Source organism: Centroberyx gerrardi, chromosome 12, assembly GCF_048128805.1.
Source record: "Centroberyx gerrardi isolate f3 chromosome 12, fCenGer3.hap1.cur.20231027, whole genome shotgun sequence".
Taxonomy (NCBI): Eukaryota; Metazoa; Chordata; class Actinopteri; order Beryciformes; family Berycidae; genus Centroberyx; species Centroberyx gerrardi.
The window spans coordinates 18,073,858-18,096,193 of record NC_136008.1 but is presented as its reverse complement, the minus strand read 5'-3'; the positions used below and the strand labels follow the sequence as shown (position 1 = coordinate 18,096,193).

General features: G+C 41.9%; 3 protein-coding genes across 3 annotated transcripts in view; 1 reads left to right on the top strand and 2 right to left on the bottom strand.

The window, feature by feature from the left end:
• Window positions 1–2,934: 2,934 nt before the first annotated feature.
• On the bottom strand, window positions 2,935–8,115 carry dscc1 (DNA replication and sister chromatid cohesion 1). Its single transcript, XM_071901613.2, has 9 exons — window positions 7,773–8,115; window positions 7,198–7,366; window positions 6,889–7,023; window positions 6,273–6,363; window positions 5,855–5,993; window positions 5,548–5,600; window positions 5,185–5,339; window positions 3,588–3,736; window positions 2,935–3,288 (listed from the first exon to the last, which is right to left on the bottom strand). The coding sequence occupies exons 1-9, from the start codon at window positions 7,940–7,942 to the stop codon at window positions 3,177–3,179; spliced, it is 1,173 nt and encodes a 390-aa protein (XP_071757714.1). The 5' UTR covers window positions 7,943–8,115; the 3' UTR covers window positions 2,935–3,176.
• Window positions 8,116–8,387: 272 nt separating this feature from the next.
• Window positions 8,388–19,193, top strand: mrpl13 (mitochondrial ribosomal protein L13). Its single transcript, XM_071901627.2, has 7 exons — window positions 8,388–8,478; window positions 9,703–9,826; window positions 10,469–10,562; window positions 11,433–11,493; window positions 13,283–13,369; window positions 14,836–14,957; window positions 18,181–19,193. The coding sequence occupies exons 1-7, from the start codon at window positions 8,452–8,454 to the stop codon at window positions 18,203–18,205; spliced, it is 540 nt and encodes a 179-aa protein (XP_071757728.1). The 5' UTR covers window positions 8,388–8,451; the 3' UTR covers window positions 18,206–19,193.
• Window positions 19,194–20,628: 1,435 nt separating this feature from the next.
• col14a1a (collagen, type XIV, alpha 1a) overlaps window positions 20,629–22,336 on the bottom strand; it is a 137,538-nt gene continuing 135,830 nt past the window's right edge. The window contains exons 47-48 of the mRNA XM_071901633.2: window positions 20,958–21,028; window positions 20,629–20,918 (exon numbers count right to left, since the gene is read on the bottom strand). Coding sequence (XP_071757734.1) covers window positions 20,682–20,918; window positions 20,958–21,028 — 308 coding nt within the window. The 3' untranslated portion in view covers window positions 20,629–20,681. The remainder of the gene's footprint in view (window positions 20,919–20,957; window positions 21,029–22,336) is intronic.

The following is a 22,336-nucleotide window of genomic DNA, read 5'->3' as shown; positions in this document are numbered from 1 at the left end:
GAGACAGGATAATGACTTCGGGCTAGTACATGAAAGGTGCTATACAAATAAAGTTTATTATTATTATTATTATTAATAAGTACTTGAGATTGAATGGCCTGACATTAGAAATTGTCAGTTTATATTTACATTTTGAATTGATTGAATTGAAAGTGAATTGTCCCTGATGCAAGTAGATACTGAATATTGAATGTAAATGAATGTTAAATGACTCTCCTCTGTATTTACTAATCAGCTTCTGTATTTTCTACAGTAGAAGTCGTATTATTTCAGCATTAGATAATAGTTGAAAGTCACTTAGTTGAATAATAGTTGCTTTCTATCTTGCCACATTCTGCTTATCTGAGTCTCAGGACCAAATTTATATTTTTTGCCACATTTTCATCAAGCTTGATTGCATTGTTGTAATATCTGCATACATTTATAGTCATATATCTTTTATAAGGAATCCTTGCAATGTTGACTAGTTAATGACATCACTTCTGGTGTGTTAATAAAGTTTTACCTATTGAACATTGCTTTGAACTGAAAACTTGATTTTTACTGGTCAGTTTGTTTCTATTACAGAGGAGAGAGGATAAAGTGAGAGGAGGTGAGGACGGAGGAGCCATAATCTACTTTGGGTGTTTACATAGAAAGGAGAGGGGAGACGAGAGGAAACAGGAATGGAGAGGAAGAGAGGAGGTGTGATAGGTGAAGGGAAGAGAGGAGTCAAAAGAAGAGAAGAAGGAAGTAAAAGGCTGAAGGGGCAGTAAATAGGAAGAGAGAAGAATATGCAGAGGGGAAGAGGGGAAGGAAGGAGGGATTCATCATTTCAGAGGAGCCGCAAAGACAGATGCAGTAGATAACACACACACACACACACACACACACACACACACACACACACACAGCTGGGATATCTTAACCCAGAACAGATAAGTCAGCGCTCCAATGGGGTGATGTCAGAGTTACTCAGCCAGCCAATGCAGATCGTTTTGAAAACACAGATGAGTGTGTGTGAGAGAGAGTGTGTGTAGGTGTGTGTCTGTGTCATGATTGTAGAAACATAGACATCTGTGTCGCTTTTTTCCTGTGTCTGAGTCTATTGTGTGTTTGTAGAAAACCATCAGACTGTTTTCTTTCCCCATAGACCAGTCACCCTGATTCACACACACACTCCTGTCGGTGAAGAAACATCTGTGTGTGTGTGTGTGTGTGTGTGTGTGTGTGTGTGTGTGTGTTTTCAGATAAATTGTGTCAGGATTTTTATGAGACTCCAGGCACACTATGGGGTCATTGACTCTCCCTGTACTACAACTATCAAAGTATGTGTGCAAAAATGTGAAACCAAAGACAGTGAAATCAGACATTAGGAGCTTTTTACAACACACACACACACACACAAACACACTGCACTGTCCTACTTCTGTCCTACATGAAAATTGAATCTACATGCTTCACGCTTTCTCATCTCATTTTCTCCACTCCTCTTCATCTCTTCTCCCATTTCTTTCCTCTTGTAAAAGCTTTTCATATAGTATTAGGATGTATGCACCTTTTTTCCCCCACAATATCTTTGAATTACTTTGAAAATAACTGCTTTGTCAAGAGTGAAAGACAATTTATATATATGTAATCATAAACTAGATAAAAGATTCCCAAACATATGAAGTATAGTCATAGATTCTCCTCCATATAGCAGGACACATAAAAAAAAACTTGGTCATATAGCAACATCAAGTGGACAGAAACAGTCACTAACTCAAACTGACTCCATTTTCCGACAATGAGAGAAGTGAATGAGAAATGTAATGAGGCCATGCACAATAAAGGTAAAATGATTGTTTTTTTTTTAATTCATCCAGAGAATGTATAACCACATCTGTCTAGTTTGGATCCTGTCTCCTTTTTTCAAATCAAAGAAAATAAATGCTAATTCAAGGATGGGGGTCATACAAGATGAGATCACACCACAGCCTTAGAAATGTAACATTACTTGCTTCATCCCCCTCTTAAGGGAAAAAAGCTGCAATACAGCATACCTTCCCAGCATACTGTGCCAGAGCCCAGACACCAGTGAGAACTGCATAGTGTGGCAGGTGGCATGTAACATGGAGTTGTGCCCTTTGTGTAAAAAGCACGATGTGGGTGGATGACGTTGGTTGATTCACCGATTGTCTTCCACTGCCAAGTCCTGCTTTCAGATGGTGGGCGTCTGTCAAGAGGAAGATCTCTGTCAGTGGGAGAGCTGTGTTTCAGTCCACTAGAGAGCCGTCTCTCTACTAGCAGGCCTCCAGCAGAGTGAGGATTCCCCTCCAGGCTCGCCCCTCCACCACAGCATCCACCCTCATCCCTCCAGCTCTGAAGAAAAGGGAGAGGGTCGGTGCTGAAGCCGGCTGTTGAGATTCAAGAGATTCAAACAACCTTTAATCTCAGCAGGAGCTCAAACAGGACGAGTCCAGAATGTAAGAGGAAGAGGGGAAACTTTAGATGCGATGACAGACACAGGTAGGCTCACCTACAGTGACTCACGCTGTTGGGGTCGATTCACTTTCAGTCAGTTCAGGAATTAGATTTTCAAAACTCATGAGCATCATTCACCATTGAAATATCTTAGATAAAGATATCAATTCTCACTATGTTGTCCATCCATTCTACTTGCAGTCTACAATTATGAATTTAGAGTCCAGTGCAAGAGTAAGAATGATGTGCAAATGTGCATCATTGGCTATCCACATTATTAGATTAGCAGATTTGCAGAGCAGATGTGCGAGTGTCTGCGGAGAATAATCCAGAGCAGAAACACGGCAGCTCAGAGTAGAGACAACTGAGTGTGGAGCAGTCAGTCTACACTGGCTTAATTAAGGTAAAAAAAAAACAACATGCACACACGATCACCTATATTACTATGTTATCAAAAATTATTTTATTACCAATATGTAACATATCAACAACAACAAAAAAATCCAAACCAGGTCTGGATTTAGTTACAGGAATACTTTAACATTTTGAACTGTAGGTGGTTATTTTCCTTCATCATACATTTTCTTACCTGCCAGCTAGTTAAGTTGCAGCTAGCAATGCCATCAGGTTTAAATGAGGAACGCTAACAATGCTAACAAGGCGTGAAAATCGAGAATAAAAACAACCACATAAATTTCACAATGTAAAGTATTAGTTGACAGGGGATGTGTTCAGGTTGCCACAGGCCTTCTGGAGTTGAAGACCTTGACGCCGTTTTGCATGGAGGACCGAGCGTATTTAGTCAGGAGGGCTCCAGTGGTCTGCTTCTCTCCACACAGGTCCCTGGGTGATGAGAGGAGGCAGGGAGACACATTACACATTATAATGCATACAGCCATTCCTATCTTGTGAGTGAGAAATAATGATACACATTCAGTTGTTATCCTTGTCTAATTTGCAAATGACATCCAACATATTAATTATTTGTTACCCTGTTTGACTATGATCTGTGGAACGCTGTCAATGACTCTGCACTAATGTCACCAAGACAAATTCATGCACATTTACTGCACTCGGTGACTAACATTATGTGTATTATATTTCTGCTTTTTAATTGCTACTACTTCTTAAATGACACCAACTGTATGTATGGAGTGATGTCATCCTCTGTCCATTTCTCTCGGAGGGTGAAGAGGTGGTTGAAGCGCTCCAGCGTGTCTTCTGGGAGATCCTCCACCCGCAGCAGACAGATGGTCTCCGGACGAGAGCTGCGGTCCATCAGGGCCAGATTCTGCAAGAGGGACACGGACGTCAGGACTGGGGTTAAAGGATAAGGCCGGTGTTTTTTAATGCATTGCTTAACAAATCCTATGAAAATAACAAAATCAGCAATGATTTTGTTTTGCCAACAAGTCTCGTCCATGTAGCCGGTGCCCAATGAAGCCATGTCCCAGCAGCCATAGAACTCCATTGTATTAAAAAAACATTAAAAACACGTCAAAGAGCCATGCCGCTGCTCTGGGCAACATATTTCATCATCACGATGCACCGGGCCGGCCGACTTTTTCCTCAAACAACTTAATAAGCCGGCTGTAAACACGCTTTCGATCTCAGGAAAGTAGTTCCGTAGCACCGAAAATAGTCCCCGGCGTAATGAAGAATTTGTTCCCATTTGAATGTGATTTGGTAATAACTACAACAGTCTGACTTTTCATGGTAACATTTAGCGATTTTTAAAATTGAAACTATGTCTTTGTGAGCTGTATTTCACGGTTTTTAGCTTACAATTGGAGCCGATGACTTCCGGGTTGACGGCTAAAAACGGTACGTGGGAAGTAGTAGCGCAAACGCATTGTTGATTTTGTTATTTTCATAGGATTTGTTGATGGTAAGCAATGCATTAAAAAACACCGGCCTTATCCTTTAACTTCTCCATAGAGAACTGGTTTGAGAAGTCAGCACCAACCCTGCGCTCCATACTGCCTCAGTCTAGTTTAGAGACAGGTGGCCACTGAATCCTCACAGAGGTACAATGCAAAAAGGCTGGAAAGAGAACCTGAGAACAATAAGATATCAAGTCTGGTGGTTTTTATGGATTCCAGACTCCTAGAAGCCATTGTACTGTAAGTTTTGTCTACTAAAATTACTTTATGAATATAGAGTTAAATTGTCCAAATACTTTTTGCATTCTGAAATGGGAGGAGCATGCACATGTAGTTTTTCAAATGTTCATCCAATATGGCTGAAAATACCCTCATCTTAAAGCTGACAGGCTGATCAGCTGCGTGATGGGAACCAGTTATTAGGTTATCAAATCCAAGAATGCCAAATCGATATTTGTGTCCTTGTGGTGAACGTTTTTCCTACGTTATCTTGGAGAGAAACAACTATTCTCATGAGAATAGTTGGAAAGGAAATAATTTGCAAGGAATGCAATTCTTCTAAGAGAAAAATATGTTTCAGACAGAAAACAAGGTATTATTGTGCTGTGCAGAATCCCTGGACAACAGATCAATTTACATGTTGGAGAACAAGCTACATATTTCCATTTCATTCAAAGTGATATCCAATGTGAGTAAAATCTAGTTATTAGTAACCCCTTTCCGCCAAAGTTTTTGAAATTTTTTTGAGCACTGAAAAAAAAACTATGTAGAAAGACCTGTGTCTACATGCATCACAACAACAACACTCCCCCTTCTTCTACTTATAATGTACTATATAAGAGAGGTAGAGCCCAACCTTCAGCTGGTCCAGTCTCGTCCCCATGCCCTCCGGGACGCTCTGCTGCCACACCTCCTGAAACTCCCTCAGGTTGAACTTGACAGCGTTCTGCAGCAGCAGCAGGGCCATGGCCCGACACACTTTATCCTCATCCAGCGCATAAAACACCTGGTCTATGTGTCGGGAGGGAAGGGGGTGAAAGGAGGATGCAGACAGAGAAACAGAGAGGTTAGTAGACATTTCAGACCGTCATCTGGCAAGCCATGGCACGGCTTCAGATTGTGTATGAATCTACTGCCAGATTATTGACGAAGACTAATCATGGATTCTATATAATAGATATTAATATAATAGATATTAATAATAGATATTTTTTCTCACCATTTTCAGTGTAGCGTTTCCCATAGCAGTTCAAGCAGTGCTCGATCATTTCTCTGTAAGTAAAAAAGAGGATATCATTAATGGAAACTTTACTAGTGGACAAAACTCAGAGTCTGCTAGATTATAGGCCTATCTAGCCTTAAATAGACACTCAATGAGACAGTATATCTTGATTAGTGAGGTTATTTGGTTATTTGAATTTGTACATTACTACTTGTTGGATCCACAAATGCTGGCACACTCTACTCTTTCACTTTGTATTAGTCTCTCAAGCTAGTCTGCTTAAATGCCTAAACTGTAAACCTACTTGGGTTCCAGTGGGCCCAATTCTTGTAGACTGGTTTCAAGCGGAACCTTGCTGAAGGACCAGGACTCAGAATCCACCAGCTGAGCCACATGACCAAGAAGCTTCATCTCATAGTCAAAGTCCAACACACGCCAGTAGCCTGGAAGAAAGACAAAATTATAGTCTGTCTCTAAACGTCTGTTAGGTTTCTGTTTTGTTATGCAGTAGATAAAGTGGAGAATGACAGGAAAGACTATAGAGAGAGAAAGAGAGAGCGAGAGAGAGAGAGAGAGAGAGATTTTAAGTACAAAGCATCTCCCCCATCCCCAATGTTAATGAATCTGTATCTGTTTGTTCCTTTTCTATCCTGTAAAAGCAACTTCAAAAATATAAGTACATGTTAATTCAAAATGTCTTTACAACAAATGGCACAACCTACCATCTATGTAACAGGCGTGGATGGTCTGTAGGTTGGTCTGTATCTCCTCCTCACTGGCCTGGATCTTCTCCAACAGATCCAGCATTGTGTACTGGCAACAGGGGAACATGGAGGGAACCACTTACCAATAACCTCACAATCAATAACATTCAAAACGCAGCACTCAAAATGTTCAAACACTCATCTAACACTCAGCAACACTCAAACTTTGTTTTAAAAGGCCATCTACTTACAAAAAGATAGGAGTTATTTGGAAAGGTCAAATGATTTTTAGCTTTCTGTAGGTATAAGAAACGGTCTTGAAACCAACTCATTAAGAGATACAGGTTTTATGACTGTTCCGTTGTATTTTACAGTGTTTGAGAGGAGGAAAAGGCTGCAATATCTGCTAATGCAGGATAGATGGTGAGGACTTCTACCATGGGAGCCATTATAAGAGTAAAGGCTCAAGATTTAATCAAGTAGGATCCGGTGATGTGCTGTCTGCTGTCTGTTGCCCTGCTGGCCTCCTATACCTGACATTACACAGTCCTAAGGGATATGACGACTGATGACTTCACTCAAAATCTCCATCTGGGACAAAACTAGAATATATAGAAATAGAATATGTATTTACCCTGTGTTCTGTGTTCTCCTCCTGCCCCGCTAAAGCAGGTCCTTCATAAGGATTCTCCATCAAAAGCTTCTTCAGTTTCCTCAGTTTAGGGCGCTGCTTCCTCAGTTCCCAGTAACTGCTGCAGAACCCCCAGATCTACAAAACAAAGAGGATACTGTTAGTGTATGTGTGTAACAAATATAACTGTATGTGTATAGGTGCGTTTACCCAGTGAATTGTGTGTCTTTGGGTGTGTATTTCACTATACCCAGCTCATTCAGTTGATCACTCACAGGCGGGTGAGCTCGTGTGCATGCATCATGTCCATACCTGTGTGTGCACCAGGTGAGAGCTGTCCTGGCTGTTGGTGAGCTGGTCTGGTGTCCTGCATCCCGGTGCAAACAGCAGCAGGTTGGACGTGTCGGCCATCTTCAGATCGTAGGTCTTGTCACCGGTACACAGCACGGCACGCTCATCCTTATCCCCTCGGATCACCAGACTGGGAGAGAATAAATAATAATAATAATTGCTAGTTATCATTTTCAGTGTCATAACCATCCTGATCATCCTGTCACCACTACACTGCAGACTGGATTAAAAAGCAAATAATAATAGTATAATTATCATCATCAGTAATAGTTATCACCCTCATCAATCTTGAGATCACAAGTCTTACACAAGAAAAAGAAGATGAAAAATGAAGATAGTACTAATATGATGGGTTAATAATTAGACCAATGAACAGAATAGAGCAGAGTAGAACCCCAGTAACTGGGACCCAGGCTAAATAAAACATACACTACTTTGTGATGTGCGGATACCCAAGAAAAACACTCACTTAAACCCACTATTATAATCTAATGTACGTACTATTACTATAACATTCACGTTATGAATGCTGTTACCTTTTCCCGGCTTCTATGTGTTTGCACAGCGTGTCATCCAGCTCCATCAGGCAGTAGTCCGCAGATGAGACGTTTTCCCCAAAAGACAGACAGTGGATTGTTTTCTGTAGATCATCCTCTTTAAGCTTGGCGATGTGCAGTGTGGCCTGCACCTCCTCCAAAGTTCTCATTTCTTCGCCGAAGGGTTGGCTAGGTAGGTTAACACCCAAATATTTTGACGAATGGAAGCTTCTTGGATGCTAATTCTTGAAACAAATTATCCCAAGTTTTCTCGGATGAATAAAAAAAGGACATAAAAGTAATGTGACCTGGTATTCTCGGTCACTGTCAAATTTCCCCGCTCTCTCTCTACTGCGTAAAGGAAGTGCGCGAACAGCGTGAAGGTGCGACATCAAAATAGAACCGGGTAGGAACTCGCATTTACCGGGAAATGAAAAAAAGTTGCCAAAATGAATATCCTCAGACATTTCTTCAAAGTTTGATTTTTATATATACTAACAGGTTACGTCGACCTAAATATATAATATCGGGACATTTTCGTGTATCAAATATAGAAAGACCTGTACATAGGAACAGTGTTTTGTTGCGTCGTGTTTCAACCGAGAGAAAACACCGAACCAACCGTCACTCACGTTGAGGGTCAAATTTTGAGTGAGGATGTGTTGCTAGTCCACCAAACATGTCGAGTTTTTCTAGATCTGCCCAGGTAATTTACACAGTCCACATTACACTCTGTCTTGTGAAACACTGTTGCCTCTCAGCATTTAACGTGTCATTAGTGACGCTTTGCACTGCAGGCTCGTATCGTTATATTATATGCTGTGTAGCTAGCTAGCGCGGCTAACGGGATGGCTTCGGTGTGTGTGACATTAAATCCGTGGTTTGCTAAGTGATGTTCTGCAAGGAGAATCAGGTTAACGCTGCTGTAGTGATAAATCAGCAGACTGTGACAGTCTCAGAAGTCTAAAACCCACAAAGTTGAAGTTGGTTTCCTGTCTGTAGTTACTTCCTTGCAAGATGGGAAATATTAACGGGAAACCTAAATCCGTTTCTAGTTAACTTCACCCCTTACACACATTTTAACCTCAGCTATGCAGAATAACATATTCTAACATCACTCAGTGAAATTATGGTATGTAACTATGAGATAGATATTCACCATAAGCTTAATTGGGGTTTCAGTATAGAATTCAATGGGTTACAATATTTTGTGCCACCCAGTTACAACTCATTTCTTCTACAAGCTCATACATTTTCAAAACAACGCGGTTACAGTCTCGCCCAAAGGGGATTTTTACCTAGAAATAGTGGTCCAGTATCTGAACTATTTCCTTTACTACCATTTTGAAAGCAGTAGCCTATGTTATGCTGAGCTTATACTACGTCTGTGACATTATATTGAGGGTTAAATCATTTTGGGCTAGCAATATGACATATTCTGTAAAGGACAGGGTTCTTACTGGTCATGGAATTGCTGGAATGTCATGGAATTTTGAGAGATGGATCCCAGACAGGGAAAGTCAGGGAATTTGATCAGAATATTATAAATGGGCTATACTGCTTCCACCACAGCAAGTCCATCTGTTTGCTCCTTTAGAGCTTTTCTGAGTGGAAAAAACAACATTAACACATCAGGAAGGAATACAGTTTTTATGTCATGGAAGCACACCAACTTAGTTATGGAAAGCCATGGCATTTTTCCATCAGGACCTCAATGGGAATCGTGAAAAGGAGACCCAGGCATTGCTGCATGGTGCTGGCTCTAGCCTAGTCTGATGACAATTTTGAATAGGAGCCCAACTTCATCCTCGTCTCATGCCATTGCCGTAAAAATGCACTATGTGTCTCTTTTCTCTCTCATCCCGCTCAGCCTGTCATCATGGTATCATGCCAGTTTATTTAACCCCCCTCTCTCCCTCCCTCCATTCAGCAATGGGCGACCTTTGCCCGTTCGTGGTTCCTCATCGATGCCAGGATGCAGCCTCCTGGGAAGATAGCTACCATGTGTTCAGTTAGACTACAGGGGAAACACAAACCCATCTACCATGCACTGAGTGAGTAGGAGATCTGTCACACAGCACACATACACACACATGAGTAACTTTCTAACCTTAACATAACCCTATAACTCCTTGGTTCTTACATTATGAAACCACGATCCTGCCTTACTCTCCAGGTTGTGGCAGCTAAATCCTGAGCTGAGTGTTGCTTTAGCATGGAACGGCCACACGATGGCGATAGAGGATCAATATAAACTTCATGTATAACATTCGCAAAACATTTTCTGGCTTTTGATGGATGAGCCTTTATTTGTCTTTGTCTGGCAAACTTCCTGTTCTCCAGCGCATGGGGGATATTTTGTTATAGTCAGCAGCAGACTAACTAGCCGTGTCTGTTTATCTATCTGTCTCTCTGTCAAACCTGGGCCAAATAGTTGGTTTTTGTCTATGTAGGAGTTTTCCAACATAGGTCAAAAGTGAAAAACATTTTGAGGAGTCACAGGAAAGAATTTTAAAGTCAATTTAGTATAGTTTTATGTGATGTACAACATACCTGGCACTATCTGAATGTGGTAAACTGCACCCATCTGGTACCCCAAGCAGGCTCTAACAAACAATACAAATTATTTGCAAATAGTTTTTAACCCAGGTGTGTTCATCTTATTTGACTGAAAATGTCTCTTCTTCTCTGTGCAGGTGACTGTGGCGACCATGTGGTAGTAATAAACACCAGACACATCGCCTTCTCTGGGAACAAATGGGAGCAGAAAGTCTACTCATCACACACGGGGTAAATACAAACTATCCCACAAGATAATTCCTGTTTTCCTGTCTACCTGTGTCCCGTGTTTAAACCATGTATTCCTGTTTGACTTGGTTCTTGGTTTTCTGACGCTAAAGAACCTCTTGATTAATAGTACCAGACAGAGATAAGCCAGTGCTTACGTTTTGCCCACCTGCAAACCCAGGGTTAGGGTCATGTGGTATTCACATCTTGGACTTGTAGACTTAAGGACGAATGTAATAATGATGATCACCTATTAACTAATGTGTAAACAATCCAGTTTATTCTGTATAGTCTGGTGTGGGTGGGATAAAGGGCAGAGGGTGATGTCCTGTAATTCTGTTCTGAAGTTTGCATCAGAGGCCCAGATGTCCTTTAGCTGCTGAAAAGCCTTTGATATGCAATAAACCTGCTGTCCACAAGCAGCTGATGTGTTTCCTTTCTTTAGATCAAATACTGTCTGTCATTCATGAAACAGAAGTGCAGAATCAAAAATGTAATGCTGTCTTATATCTTTTATATATTCATCAATTTAATGTCTTCCTTAGAAGTGTTAGTACAAACAGTATAGCTGCTGGTATGATTATAGTATGGTAATTTCCTCTGACTACTAAGCTCTGCATTTGCATTATAGGAGCACTGTTCTGCAGTGGATTCCCATAGGCCAGTATTATAAACTAAATTTGTACTTTTTTTGCTCTTTGTTGTGTATGGCATGTACCTTTTTTCATGTGAGATGTGTGGAATACAAGAGAAATTTCAGAGATGCTAAAGTGCTACTGTCTTCTTATCATCTACATAATGCAAAATACCAAGTTCAGTGTAGTTTGTCATGTAAAAGATTGACGAGCTAAGCGTTGTTTTTCTTTTCCAAAGGTATCCAGGTGGATTCAAACAAGTCACAGCTACCCAGCTCCACCTAAAGGACCCAAAAGCTGTAAGTGTCATTTACTGTATGAGTATTCTCCTTTTTCCCAATACTTGCACAAAACATATTCCAAAATCTCAAATATGACACTGCCACATACTATGGGTTTTTATTACACTGTATGAATGATTAAATTTGAATTCACAGAGATTAGTCTAATTTCTACCTCTGCCATGCTATGCAGAAGAGATTTTCACTGGTTTGACACTTATCCCTCCCTTCATGTGTGCTGTTCTTGCATATTAATGTGAAGCGCAGAGAAATGGGATTAAACTGCGGTGGATTTGTGGTGGTGATGGTGGTGTTTGGGGGTTCTGAAAATCGGCATGAGAATGTCAGTTCAAGGATAATTCCTGGGGTTTTGGTTGTGTTGCATATTTATGGTTTTGGGGTAAGGACTTTTTGTTTTGTTACAGGAAGGAAAAGTAGAGCCTGGCTTGGCAGCTTGCTACACACACAGTGATAATTGCATTCTGAAATGGATGTGACCTAAATACTTGACAAACCACTGGCAATTGACTCCCATGTTACGCCATCTTGGCTTTGACACAAAAGAGCGAAACAAAGAATCATGTAAACTGAAGTAATGTTTTGGAGTGTCAGTCCCATTTAAGCCCATTCAGTTCTTTATATCTGCAACATAACATTTTGATTGACAGCTCTTAGTAAGCTTGAGGTACTGCACTTGGAGCTTGTTTCCAAAGTAATATGTATACAGTGTTGTGTAAGCTTTGTTTTTACCACAGATAAGTGGTGTGCTAGTGTTTCCAAAAGAGGGACTATGATCCAACTAAAGAATGGCAAGTCTTGTGCTAAAATCTGTTTGACTGCAATCTCACTTCATCACTGCTATGCTTCTTATTGCTTCAAATACTTTGTAATCACTTGACTAGCGTTGTCCATCCTCCCACTGCACAACGTGCTTTACTCCTGCTCAGATTTTCCATTTTATCAGAGGAACACGTCATGGACTGAGCTCATATTTCCGCTTCACGGGGTCTTCAGCATGAATACTGCAGTCCAGGAGTGATTATGTTGCGTGATAGCAACGGGACTGTCCAAGATCAATTCAGCACATTCATCTCAACAGCAGAATGAGGGATATACAGCAAGGGTTTGTAGGCTTTTTCAGTGTGGACGTAGTGTAATAGAAATAACCGATAACTGCTCTTGTTATGTGGGACTATAAGAAGTAGGCCAGTGACCCATGTAAACCAGCAAATAAAGATATTCTGTTATTGGCTCTTTGCAGATGCAGGTTTAAGTCCAGCCTCTGACCACAGACGTGTGCCCGGATGGTGCTTTAGTTACAGTGAGGTTTTGAGGGTTGGAGAGAGAAGAGGTAGAAATGGAATTGGAGGACAGATGAATGATTTGTCAGCGCCGCCTCTGTCCAACATCTCTTGCCAATATTTTTGTCCAATAACTCAGTCCAAGTTGAACTCATGATTGTGCAACCGGCCTCACATTCAGAAACATTGCATCGCCAGAGAGTTGATTTAAAAAAAAAACAAACAAACAGAAGAAACCAGTTGGTTTTCCCATTGAAACCAATCGGTTGGCTTGGTCCTACAGTCACAAAACATTTTCTATACATGGAAGAAAATGTCAGCTGTCGGTTAAAGAAAAAATAAAACGGAAAAGCTGGATATGTAAGGTTGCTGTAGGACACTGACTCTTTTTTCCAAGAAACACTATCCAGACACAGTTGACTGTGTCTGGCTTGCCTCTGATAAAACTCCCTTTCCCCCCATTGAGAGTCTGTTGTAACCTTGTTCACTGTGCCTCCTCCCACCAGATAGTGAAGTTATCGGTTTACGGCATGCTGCCCAGGAACCTGCTCAGGCGCACCATGATGCAGCGGCTGCACATCTTTCCTGACGACGTAAGTCCACTCTGTCTCCCTGTCTCTGTGTTGACTAGTCTACCGGCTTTCCCTTCATCCTGGACATGTAGTCTAGTCAAAGATTGTTTAGGCTTTACAGAGAGAGAGCGCGTATCAGCCAATATCAATCCATTTTCCTAACTTTGATTCATCCAGGTTAAGCTTTGCATAATACTCTTTTTCAGCTGCTTCACACATACCGTTACACAAATTCATATCTGGGAGATGCCTAGGACACCCATAGTCTTCCACTGTTTGCTGCTGGGTTAAGTGCCTTGCTCAAGAGCACCGTAACCATTGCTGTTGAGGGAGGAGAGAGCATCATTCCTTCTCCTTACCTAGATTTTCCCAGCCAGTCTGGACATTTGAGGTGGCAAGGTCCTGGCCTTAAGCCTGCTTCTTTAACCTTTATGCTACTGCTGGGCTGGCTGCTACTTTCATCAAACACAGTGTACTAGAACCGCTGGTTTGTAGTCACTAGACAATAGTGAATGAAATATCAATGTCTGCTACAGTGTCAGTATACTTCAGCAGCGCTCAAGAGGGGGGTCCTTGGTGATTTGTTACTGACGTTTCATTTAGCGAGCCCAGTCACTCTTCTGGGCTCCACTAATATTTTTTCAGGCACTCAAGTCTCTCAGTCTGGTACAAGCTAATGGCATTGCAACATTAACTGACTATTATACTTCCATCATTTAATCTTGATTGTTTGAAAATTACATCGGCGAGAGCAGCCAGCTTCATGCATCACGGCACCCAAAATCTATGCAAAACAAAGATTTACTTGGCGGCTGTTCATTTACCCGGGCGGCCTGCCCACCCAAATATTAACACTGTATGGGAAACGCTGGATATAATCTTTCTCCGTTTGAGAGCACTACCTTCTTACCTCCATCCATGGGTGACAAAGGCAGAAAATTGGCTCTTTGTGCTTTGACTTGGTATCAGATGTTAGAAGTGGAGAAATTCTCGAGGCCTGTACCCTAATTTAGCCTGGTCTTGGCTTGATATCCAGCACCACAATTGTAAGCCTGCACACCTAATTTCAAGTAGACAGCCATCCCGAGCCTCATGAATGTCCGTAGTCCCTTCTGCAATTCAGAAGTTTTTAGGTGTTTCTTGATTGCTATTCTCGGTTTTCAGTCCGAACCATTTGCCTGCTCACTACTTCAAACCTGTAGGCACACTCACCAGTCATGAATATTAATGAGAATGTCAGTCAACGCCGAAGACTCCGGCACCTAAACCCCCCTCAGAGTGTTTGAGTAGAAGATCTGGGGTGCAGCTGGCGCCTCCTCCTCATCTTATACCTTCTCTCTCCTGTCTCCTCCCTTTTGTTCTCCATCATCTCCTTCCAATTCTTCTTTTTTCTCTCCTGTCGTCTCCTTCCCCTCTCTTCGAATTCCTTCTCCTGTCCATCTTTTCTCACTTTCTTTCCTCCTCCTCCTCCTCCTCCTCCTCACCAGGTGCTACCAGAGGACATCCTGGCCAACCTGACAGAGGAGCTGCCTCAGCCCAGAGAAATCCCCAGGAAACTTAACGAGTACACCCAGGAGGAGATAGACGCCTTCCCTAGGCTGTGGACACCGTACGTAGATACACACACACTGCACACACACACACATATACAGTGTGTACACAAACATAGGCATGCCCACATACATGCACACATCTGTACACACGCAGGTGTAGACGTACATAAAAGCAAGTACAGACAGGAGGAAATAGATGCTTTCCCTAAGATCTGGAGTCTATATCTACTGTATGTGAGTGCACACACACACACACACACACACACACAACCCCAGTACACACAGGATTAGCTGGATCAGTGACTTACATTCTCCTTGTCTCTGTCTCCCTCTCAAAGACATTTTTGCTCTGTGTGTGTGTGTGTGTGTGTGTGTGTAGAGTGTTACCCATTCCTCTAAGGTCTTCCGTAAAAGGCGCATATTAAAAAGCTTTATTTGTGGTTTCACGGCTACAAGGTGACACGAGGCCTAAAGCTCCCTGGCAGAGGCTGAATTTCTTACAGGGCACATACACACAAACACACACATTAGTATTGCTATACTTGTGAGGACATTCTGTTGACCAATAATCATTCCTGAGCCTTGACACAAACCCTAACCACTAAACTTTTGTGTGTGTTTACGCTGACCTTAACCTTACTGGAATTCTGACCCCAACTTCTCATTTTAAATGGCCTCTTTTTCAAAGAGACACACACACACGCACACACACACACACACACACACAGAGAGAGTGTATTACTAGGTGTCATTTGCTGGAGTCCTGTACTAACCAGGAGCGGCCAGAAGGGGGTGATGTTGAACTGTGCACCATCCCACATCTCATTATGATCATTGCCTAATTGCTATATCTGTGAAAATACATTATATGTTTAAATACTCCACTATGGCAAACTGGGCTCAGATAAACAGAGAATGTTTTTTTCAGCTCTGTGTTTTAAATTGATGACTTTTCCCATCAGTGTAAACATCAGGTTCAAAACTCCAAAAGGGTTCTACATAATCACCTTACCTTTCTGTATAAATTCAGTCCTACTTGCACACTGCTCCAGTATCTAGGGATGTGATATCAGTTTGTTATATATTTTATATAAGTTGTTTTTTGTTTTGTCTCTGGAGATTGCTGTTTTCCCCTGATGGCGACATCCCAGAGTCTCCTGGGAGCTTTCCTGAAAAGCTTTATGAACTGGGGTCATTCTGCATTTTAGCCTGAAGGGCTCTGCAGCATATCAGGCCGCTCAGACCGGTGTAGTCTGAAAATGTTGGTGTCCTGCAGAAACTTTGTATCCATAATATTTCCCTCTTTTTTTCATTGTAATTGACAGCTGACATTGCATCTTGTATAGAAAACCTTTGACCAGTGACCAAGCTAAACTGAATGGCACATGGGCATCAATGGGGAAAATCAACTATTTTATCCACCAATTCTTTTAAAAGCTGACTTTTTGGACGTACTAGATTTCTTTGTGGGGCGCGAGGGAGCATCTGTTATTCGGCATAATCAGATTCATGGCTTTTCTGAGTGAAGTAGTTTCTGGTCGGAGATTAGACTGACATCGAGCGTGACCCGTGGTTTTCTGGCATGATAATGTAGTCTTGTTGCGTTTCTCTGGCCGCACCTGCTTGAAACATCACTCTGACAACTGGGACCACTCTCACTCCCACCTGCTCAGTGCTAGTCTTAACGTCTGTCCATCCATCCATTTTCTTGCTGCTTATCCGGTTCAGGGTCCCAGTGGCAGCAGGGCGAGCAGAGCAGCCCAGACCTCCTTTCCCCCAACAACAAGTTCCTGGGGGGGGGATCTCCAGATGCTCAGAGGCATGCTGGGAGATGTAGCCTAGTCCCTCCAGTGTGTCCTGGGTCTGCCACCAAGATCCTCCCAGATCGCTGAGCTCCTTGTTATATATGCCATCTGGTGGATGCTTGTACCACAAAGGCACAGCACTGTGAATGCATATATGTAACTATTTATTAGTCAGATGGGTAAACTCACACCTGACAGTTTACCTGACGCCATTTCAGTGGTTCTGATGTGGTAAAGCCCCCCATCTGGTTCTCCAAAAGGTCAAAACAAATGCTGAGAATTATTTGTTACTATCACACAAGTCTGGTTTACATACCTATTATTAATATCAGAAATCCTCAAATATGAAGTGGCCTAATTAAAGTAAACTAACTGAACTAAATCAAATGAAAAGTTTATTTACAATTATAAAATTAAGAATTCCTAGAATTGATTTCTCTTCCAGTGAATTTAAGTAATCAAAGTGTTTTGTTGTCCATCTGATGAAATGGAAAGATGAGATGAAATTTGGTAACAGTGTTTTTTCTGGTTGTGTATGAAGCAGTCAGCCTACTGCTGTCAGTGCTATGCAGTTAGACCAAATCATTATTCTGTTCCTACACTGACAGTTAATCTACAGAGAAGATTGTGATCCAAAGACTGTTTTACATTCAGATTATTGTCCTGTGTGTGTGTGTGTGTGTGTGTGGGTACCCGTGCATACAGTATATCTGTATATGTGTTCATTTATTGCTGTCAGAGCACGTGTGCATGGTGATAAATGAGCCGTTTCTTATTGTTTACTGGTCCAATCTCCTCAGCCAATCAGTGCGTCTGCTCAGGCCTGTCGCCGTGCGGTCGTCAAGGTCAAGCCAATCCTGGTTCTTTATTTAAGACTTGGGCCTTAGCCTTGTTAATATTCACTCAGACCCCTTTTTATTCCGTTTTAGTGATAAAATGTGTTTGTGTGTCAGGGTCGAGGGTTTAGGTCATCGAGGGCGATTCAATCGTTGCCCTTTATTAAACACATAGTTAATATTCTCTCAGAAAACCTTGGAGCAGAAGCAGAGGCAAAAGACTATTATTGGATATGCACCCGCTTCCCTCCCTCCTCATACACACACACACACACAGTTACAGACACACACTCAATACACAAACAAGTGCTCAGACATAGAAAATCGACAACATAAATATACCGCTGTAGTTGATAGCAGAGCTATTACACTTGATAATAACGTTTTTCTGCTTTTTATCAAAACCAATACGCCATGCGCTGATAATATCTGTCTAGTTCAATCTCTGCTCTAAATTAAAGGGAAAAAAATACAAAAAGAGGCTGCTCTGTCTGGTCTCCTTTTGAAAAGAAAAGAAGATAAGATCTGTCTGGTTTCTCATCTGTCACTTTCTCTCCATGTTTTTTCTTTCTAATCGGTTGTTTTCCCCATTTTCTGTGCTTTCTCTACTAATGTGTTGTTTTATGTTTTCTCCTCAGACCCGAAGACTACAAGATGAAATGAACGCTGCACAGTGTGACCAGAGCTGATAGTTCGGCCAGGTCGTATCATATCGACGCCACGTTGTCAGCGATACCTGCAAACATGTAATATCCTCTACTGTCATTATGGGACTTGGCCAAGTGTACTAAAAATCAATGGCCAAACCATTTTTATAGGATTTTCTCAGGCACATGTGATCTGATTTTTTTTTTTTTTTTTTTTTTTAAACTCTGTCACAGATCTTGTCTTTTTTTTTTTATTGCTGTCTAGACGAGGAAAAACTTAAATCTGATTTTCCCTGTTCAGATGTCCATGGGAAAATTCAAAAAAAAGATCAGGTCTGTGCAGAAAAGAGGGTTCAAAGTCAGATTTTGTGCTCCTGTGTGAATTGAGCCGACAGCTCTGGTTGTGTCTTGGCTGGAGTCTCCTCTTCTGCCTCAGAACTGGCATTGAGGCTTGACTGGACTTTCCTGAAGCATCTAAAGCACTAAGCAGTCGTAAAGTTGATGCAGATATACAAACCGCGTCCAACTCTTTCTGTGGGAGTATACCTCCCTATCAGTTCTATTGCTCTTGACGCGTAACACGGCTATGACCCGATTTTACACAGATTCTGATTTATTTTACTATGTGGCACAGCTCTGATGAGGGAAAATGAGATTCCATGGTTTTTTTTTCTCTGATTATACAACCATGAGAAGATCAGATCTGGCCCATACAGAAAAAAATGACATCTGTTCCAGCTGTGGTGGATGGTGGGATCACAGAGCAACCAGCTCCTTCGCTACCAGGACTAGACTGTTGGCACTCAGGTCGTCTTCCTTCAATTGGCTTTCAGTAGGAAGGTGATTGACTTTGGGCAAGATGCTTCAGGGAAACCCAACCTCGTATTTCTGAGAGTTTTCTTTCCTCTTGTCAGTGTATGTTAAATTTCCACCGTGTTGTCAAAATAAAAGTCACTGCTTTTTGCATAAATTGTAAAATAGGCTAATAAACAATTAAATAATGACCCTGTTCTTGTCAAGCAGTTTTTATGAGAATAAATCATGTGATATTGTAGAAACTCTGTGGTGAAAGTTTGATGACCTCATATTTTTGACCGAATTCAACAGTTAAACATTCAGCCTAAAACACAATTTTTGTAGTCTCATTACAGGTTTATTGGTTATAAAAGCAAACAAAATAGAAAATAAATAAGTTCATACTGTACCAAGGGGTTTGGTGGTGAGACACATTCCACAGGGAACTGCTCTTAAGTTCAACAACTTCAAACAGACCAGGGCCAGCTACCAACTCATCTTCTAGTTACTTTTAGTGCTTGGTTTTGTCTGACTGCAGTGCAACCTGGGCCGAGTTTACACTTTGGGTCAATCCTATTGGTTCCACAGAGGAGCAAAAGGTTCAGTTGATCCCAGAGAGGCAACTGACTGTATTTTAAATAACAGCTGGATCCAGGTCTTGTTCCAACAGAGGTCAGAGGTCAAACTGCAGCCTCAACCAATGAGCAAACAGCTTCCACAGTGAACAGGCCTGACTTTGCATAAGAACAATAAACAAACGGTAACAACAAAATGGGGCAGCAAGACAAGAAATAAACAACACAGATTTGTCTTTTTGAAACTCATTGGCATAATTTCTTTTTTAACTTCCATCTTGATCCGTCTTGTAACAACAGTATGAAATATTGCAGGACAAAATGTAACGGTTACCGGATTTTCTCTATGAATAAAAAATAATAAAAAAACATAAAATTCAGTTGTGTTCCACAGTGTTAAGGTAATGTTAGAAATTTGACATGGATTTGAAATATTTGCTTCAACACAATCATCTTAGGGGGGAAAAACTCAAAAAACAGGCGAAGAGAAGCTACTCGACAAATACTGTACTGAGAAATCACTTCAAAAACATTTTGACTCTTTACACATATCGAAAATAAAGACAGCATGGAAGCAGGGGAAACAAATGATTCATCGTTATAAAAAGCAGCCTGTACAAATGTTATCAGTTCATCGTCCTCAATGATCTAAATCCTAAAATAAACTAGCTAGCTACATACAACCAAAACAAGATGCACACGTCCAGTTATACGCTCAATGGTTGGCTCAAAGGTGGCATGCAACTTCACAAAAAAAAAGAGAAGGGTTTAGTCCTGACATCAGCTGCAGATGGGCATAAATTCTCTTACCTTTACATTGCCACTTGACAGAACTAACATAAATCAGGCACTTTTCGGACCCCCCTTTAACAGAGATATCATACAAGAGTCCACTGGGCTATTTACATTGTTTCACCTGGTGGAGAAAACCACTGGGATACACAGGGAGGGGAGGGGGGCTCTCACCACAGTTTCACATGGGGGAGTTTCCATTTGGACTGAGTGTGTATGTGTGTGTTTGTCTCCATGTGTGAATGTCTCGAGTGTGTGTGTGTGTGTGTGTGTGTGTGTGGGTGTGTCGGTGTGCAGGGCTCAAGCACTTGAGGTGAGTCCGTCCTTCCTCTAAAGTCCTCCCTCCTCACTCTCCTCCATGACGACGACGTCGCCGCTCTCTCTTCCAATCAGGTCGCGCGCAAACCTCCTGGCGACACCCGGCGACCTCAGCTCCACGTCCTCGGAGTGGCCGGGACTCGGGCGGTAACCGTGGTGACCGCGGGGCGGGGAGGAGGGCTGCCGGGGGTAGTACTGAGGGGGGTAACCGCGGTAGTACGGGTCTTGCTCTTCCTCCTCCTCCTCCTCCTCCTCCTCTTCTTCTCCCTGGTCGTTGTTGTAAGCCACTGCAGCGGGGTTGTACGGCTGGTTGTAGGGTGGATTGTAGGGCTGGTAGCCGCCGTGGGGCAACGGTTGGACTGGTGTGGTGGGAATATTTTGGGGTCAGTTTGAGTGTATGTTTCAGGTGTTATCACATAAAACCCCCGGCACGGCCGAGCGTGGGGCTTTGGGAAAATAGGAGTCAGTTTTGTGGCATTAAAGCTAGAACCACTTTGAATGCCACCACCACTAGGAAAGGGGCTCAGGAGCAAATAGAGAGGTAACCTGTTATTAGCTAGGGGGTTATTTAGCAAGATGAATAGGAGCCGGTGGAGAGTTTGAGCAGAAGCACAGCAGAAATGGGATGAGCAGGGTGAAATTGAAGTCACAGCAGCTTTAAGTCATTTTAAAAAGTTAAAAGTTTCTCATTGTCCCTGCTGGACAATTGGAAATGAGTATAGGCCTTGGGGACTCTGCATAAGCGGACATAAGACCCAGGATATTGTAGAACGGATTGGGTTAGTGCTTGTTATCCATAAAGCAGTCTTGAGCAAGAAGAGAAAAATCTGGTTTCAACCCTGTGTGGCTCAGATGTGATTATTGTGTTGATGTTAAACTAGAGATAAAAAGATCAAATCTGGGTCACATTGAGGTTAAAACTGAGATTTTCTGCCCATGTACAGATAGAGAATTGTTGAGTGAATGAATGCAGCAAATCAGCATCAAAGCAATTCATCATTATTTAGCTGATTTATCAGGCTTTGAAAGATTAGATTAGCTCTGAAGAGATTTTTGTCTGAGATGGGGTGATGCAGAAGCTGCAGCAGCAAAGCGTTGTGTACACAAGTGTTTGTTGACAGATGGCACTTAAACTCAGTGGTGGTGATCATTACAGCAGTGTGTTTTTTAATGATTTGGTCTTGGGGGAAGGTAAGCTGTTCTCTTTTTGTCTCTGAGACTGACACATAATGGGACTGCCAACTTAAGGAACCGCTTTCATCAGGAGTGATGGTAGAAATTAACACCCTTTCTTTTCCAAATAAGCTGCACGGGAGTCACTTGGCAACATGGGCATAAAGACTGGGAAACGCTGCTGTGGTAGTAATGTTTTTAAAAACTTGGGACCTAGATGCGAGTCGCTGGAAGGTTAAAATGAACCTCTGCGTTATTCTGGAGAAATAAATGCCCAAAGTTACTGGTTATATTATGGTGCCAACTTACTTTCCAAGTTGCTGCAATGTAAGGTGGCTGAATATTTTACAGATGAGCCTGCAAAACTAAGGTTTGGGTTGCAAGAAAAATAATGTGGAAAAAGTGTGTCCTCAGGGGAAAAAGTTTAAAAACCACTGCTGCAGGGATTAGAGGTTAAACACCAGGGTCAGGACTCAGGAGTAACTATCCATCCC

Excerpts from the sequence above, each read along its gene's own strand:
- dscc1 (XM_071901613.2), bottom strand. The coding sequence starts at position 7,942 with ATGAGAACTTTGGAGGAGGTGCAGGCCACACTGCACATCGCCAAGCTT. Across the intron at positions 7,024-7,197 it reads CTCACCTGGTGCACACACAG|ATCTGGGGGTTCTGCAGCAG; the intron begins GTATGGACATGA and ends TTTGTTTTGTAG. Across the intron at positions 5,994-6,272 it reads CCACGCCTGTTACATAGATG|GCTACTGGCGTGTGTTGGAC; the intron begins GTAGGTTGTGCC and ends TCTTTCTTCCAG.
- mrpl13 (XM_071901627.2), top strand. The coding sequence starts at position 8,452 with ATGTCGAGTTTTTCTAGATCTGCCCAG. Across the intron at positions 9,827-10,468 it reads ACCCATCTACCATGCACTGA|GTGACTGTGGCGACCATGTG; the intron begins GTGAGTAGGAGA and ends TTCTCTGTGCAG. Across the intron at positions 13,370-14,835 it reads TGCACATCTTTCCTGACGAC|GTGCTACCAGAGGACATCCT; the intron begins GTAAGTCCACTC and ends CCTCCTCACCAG.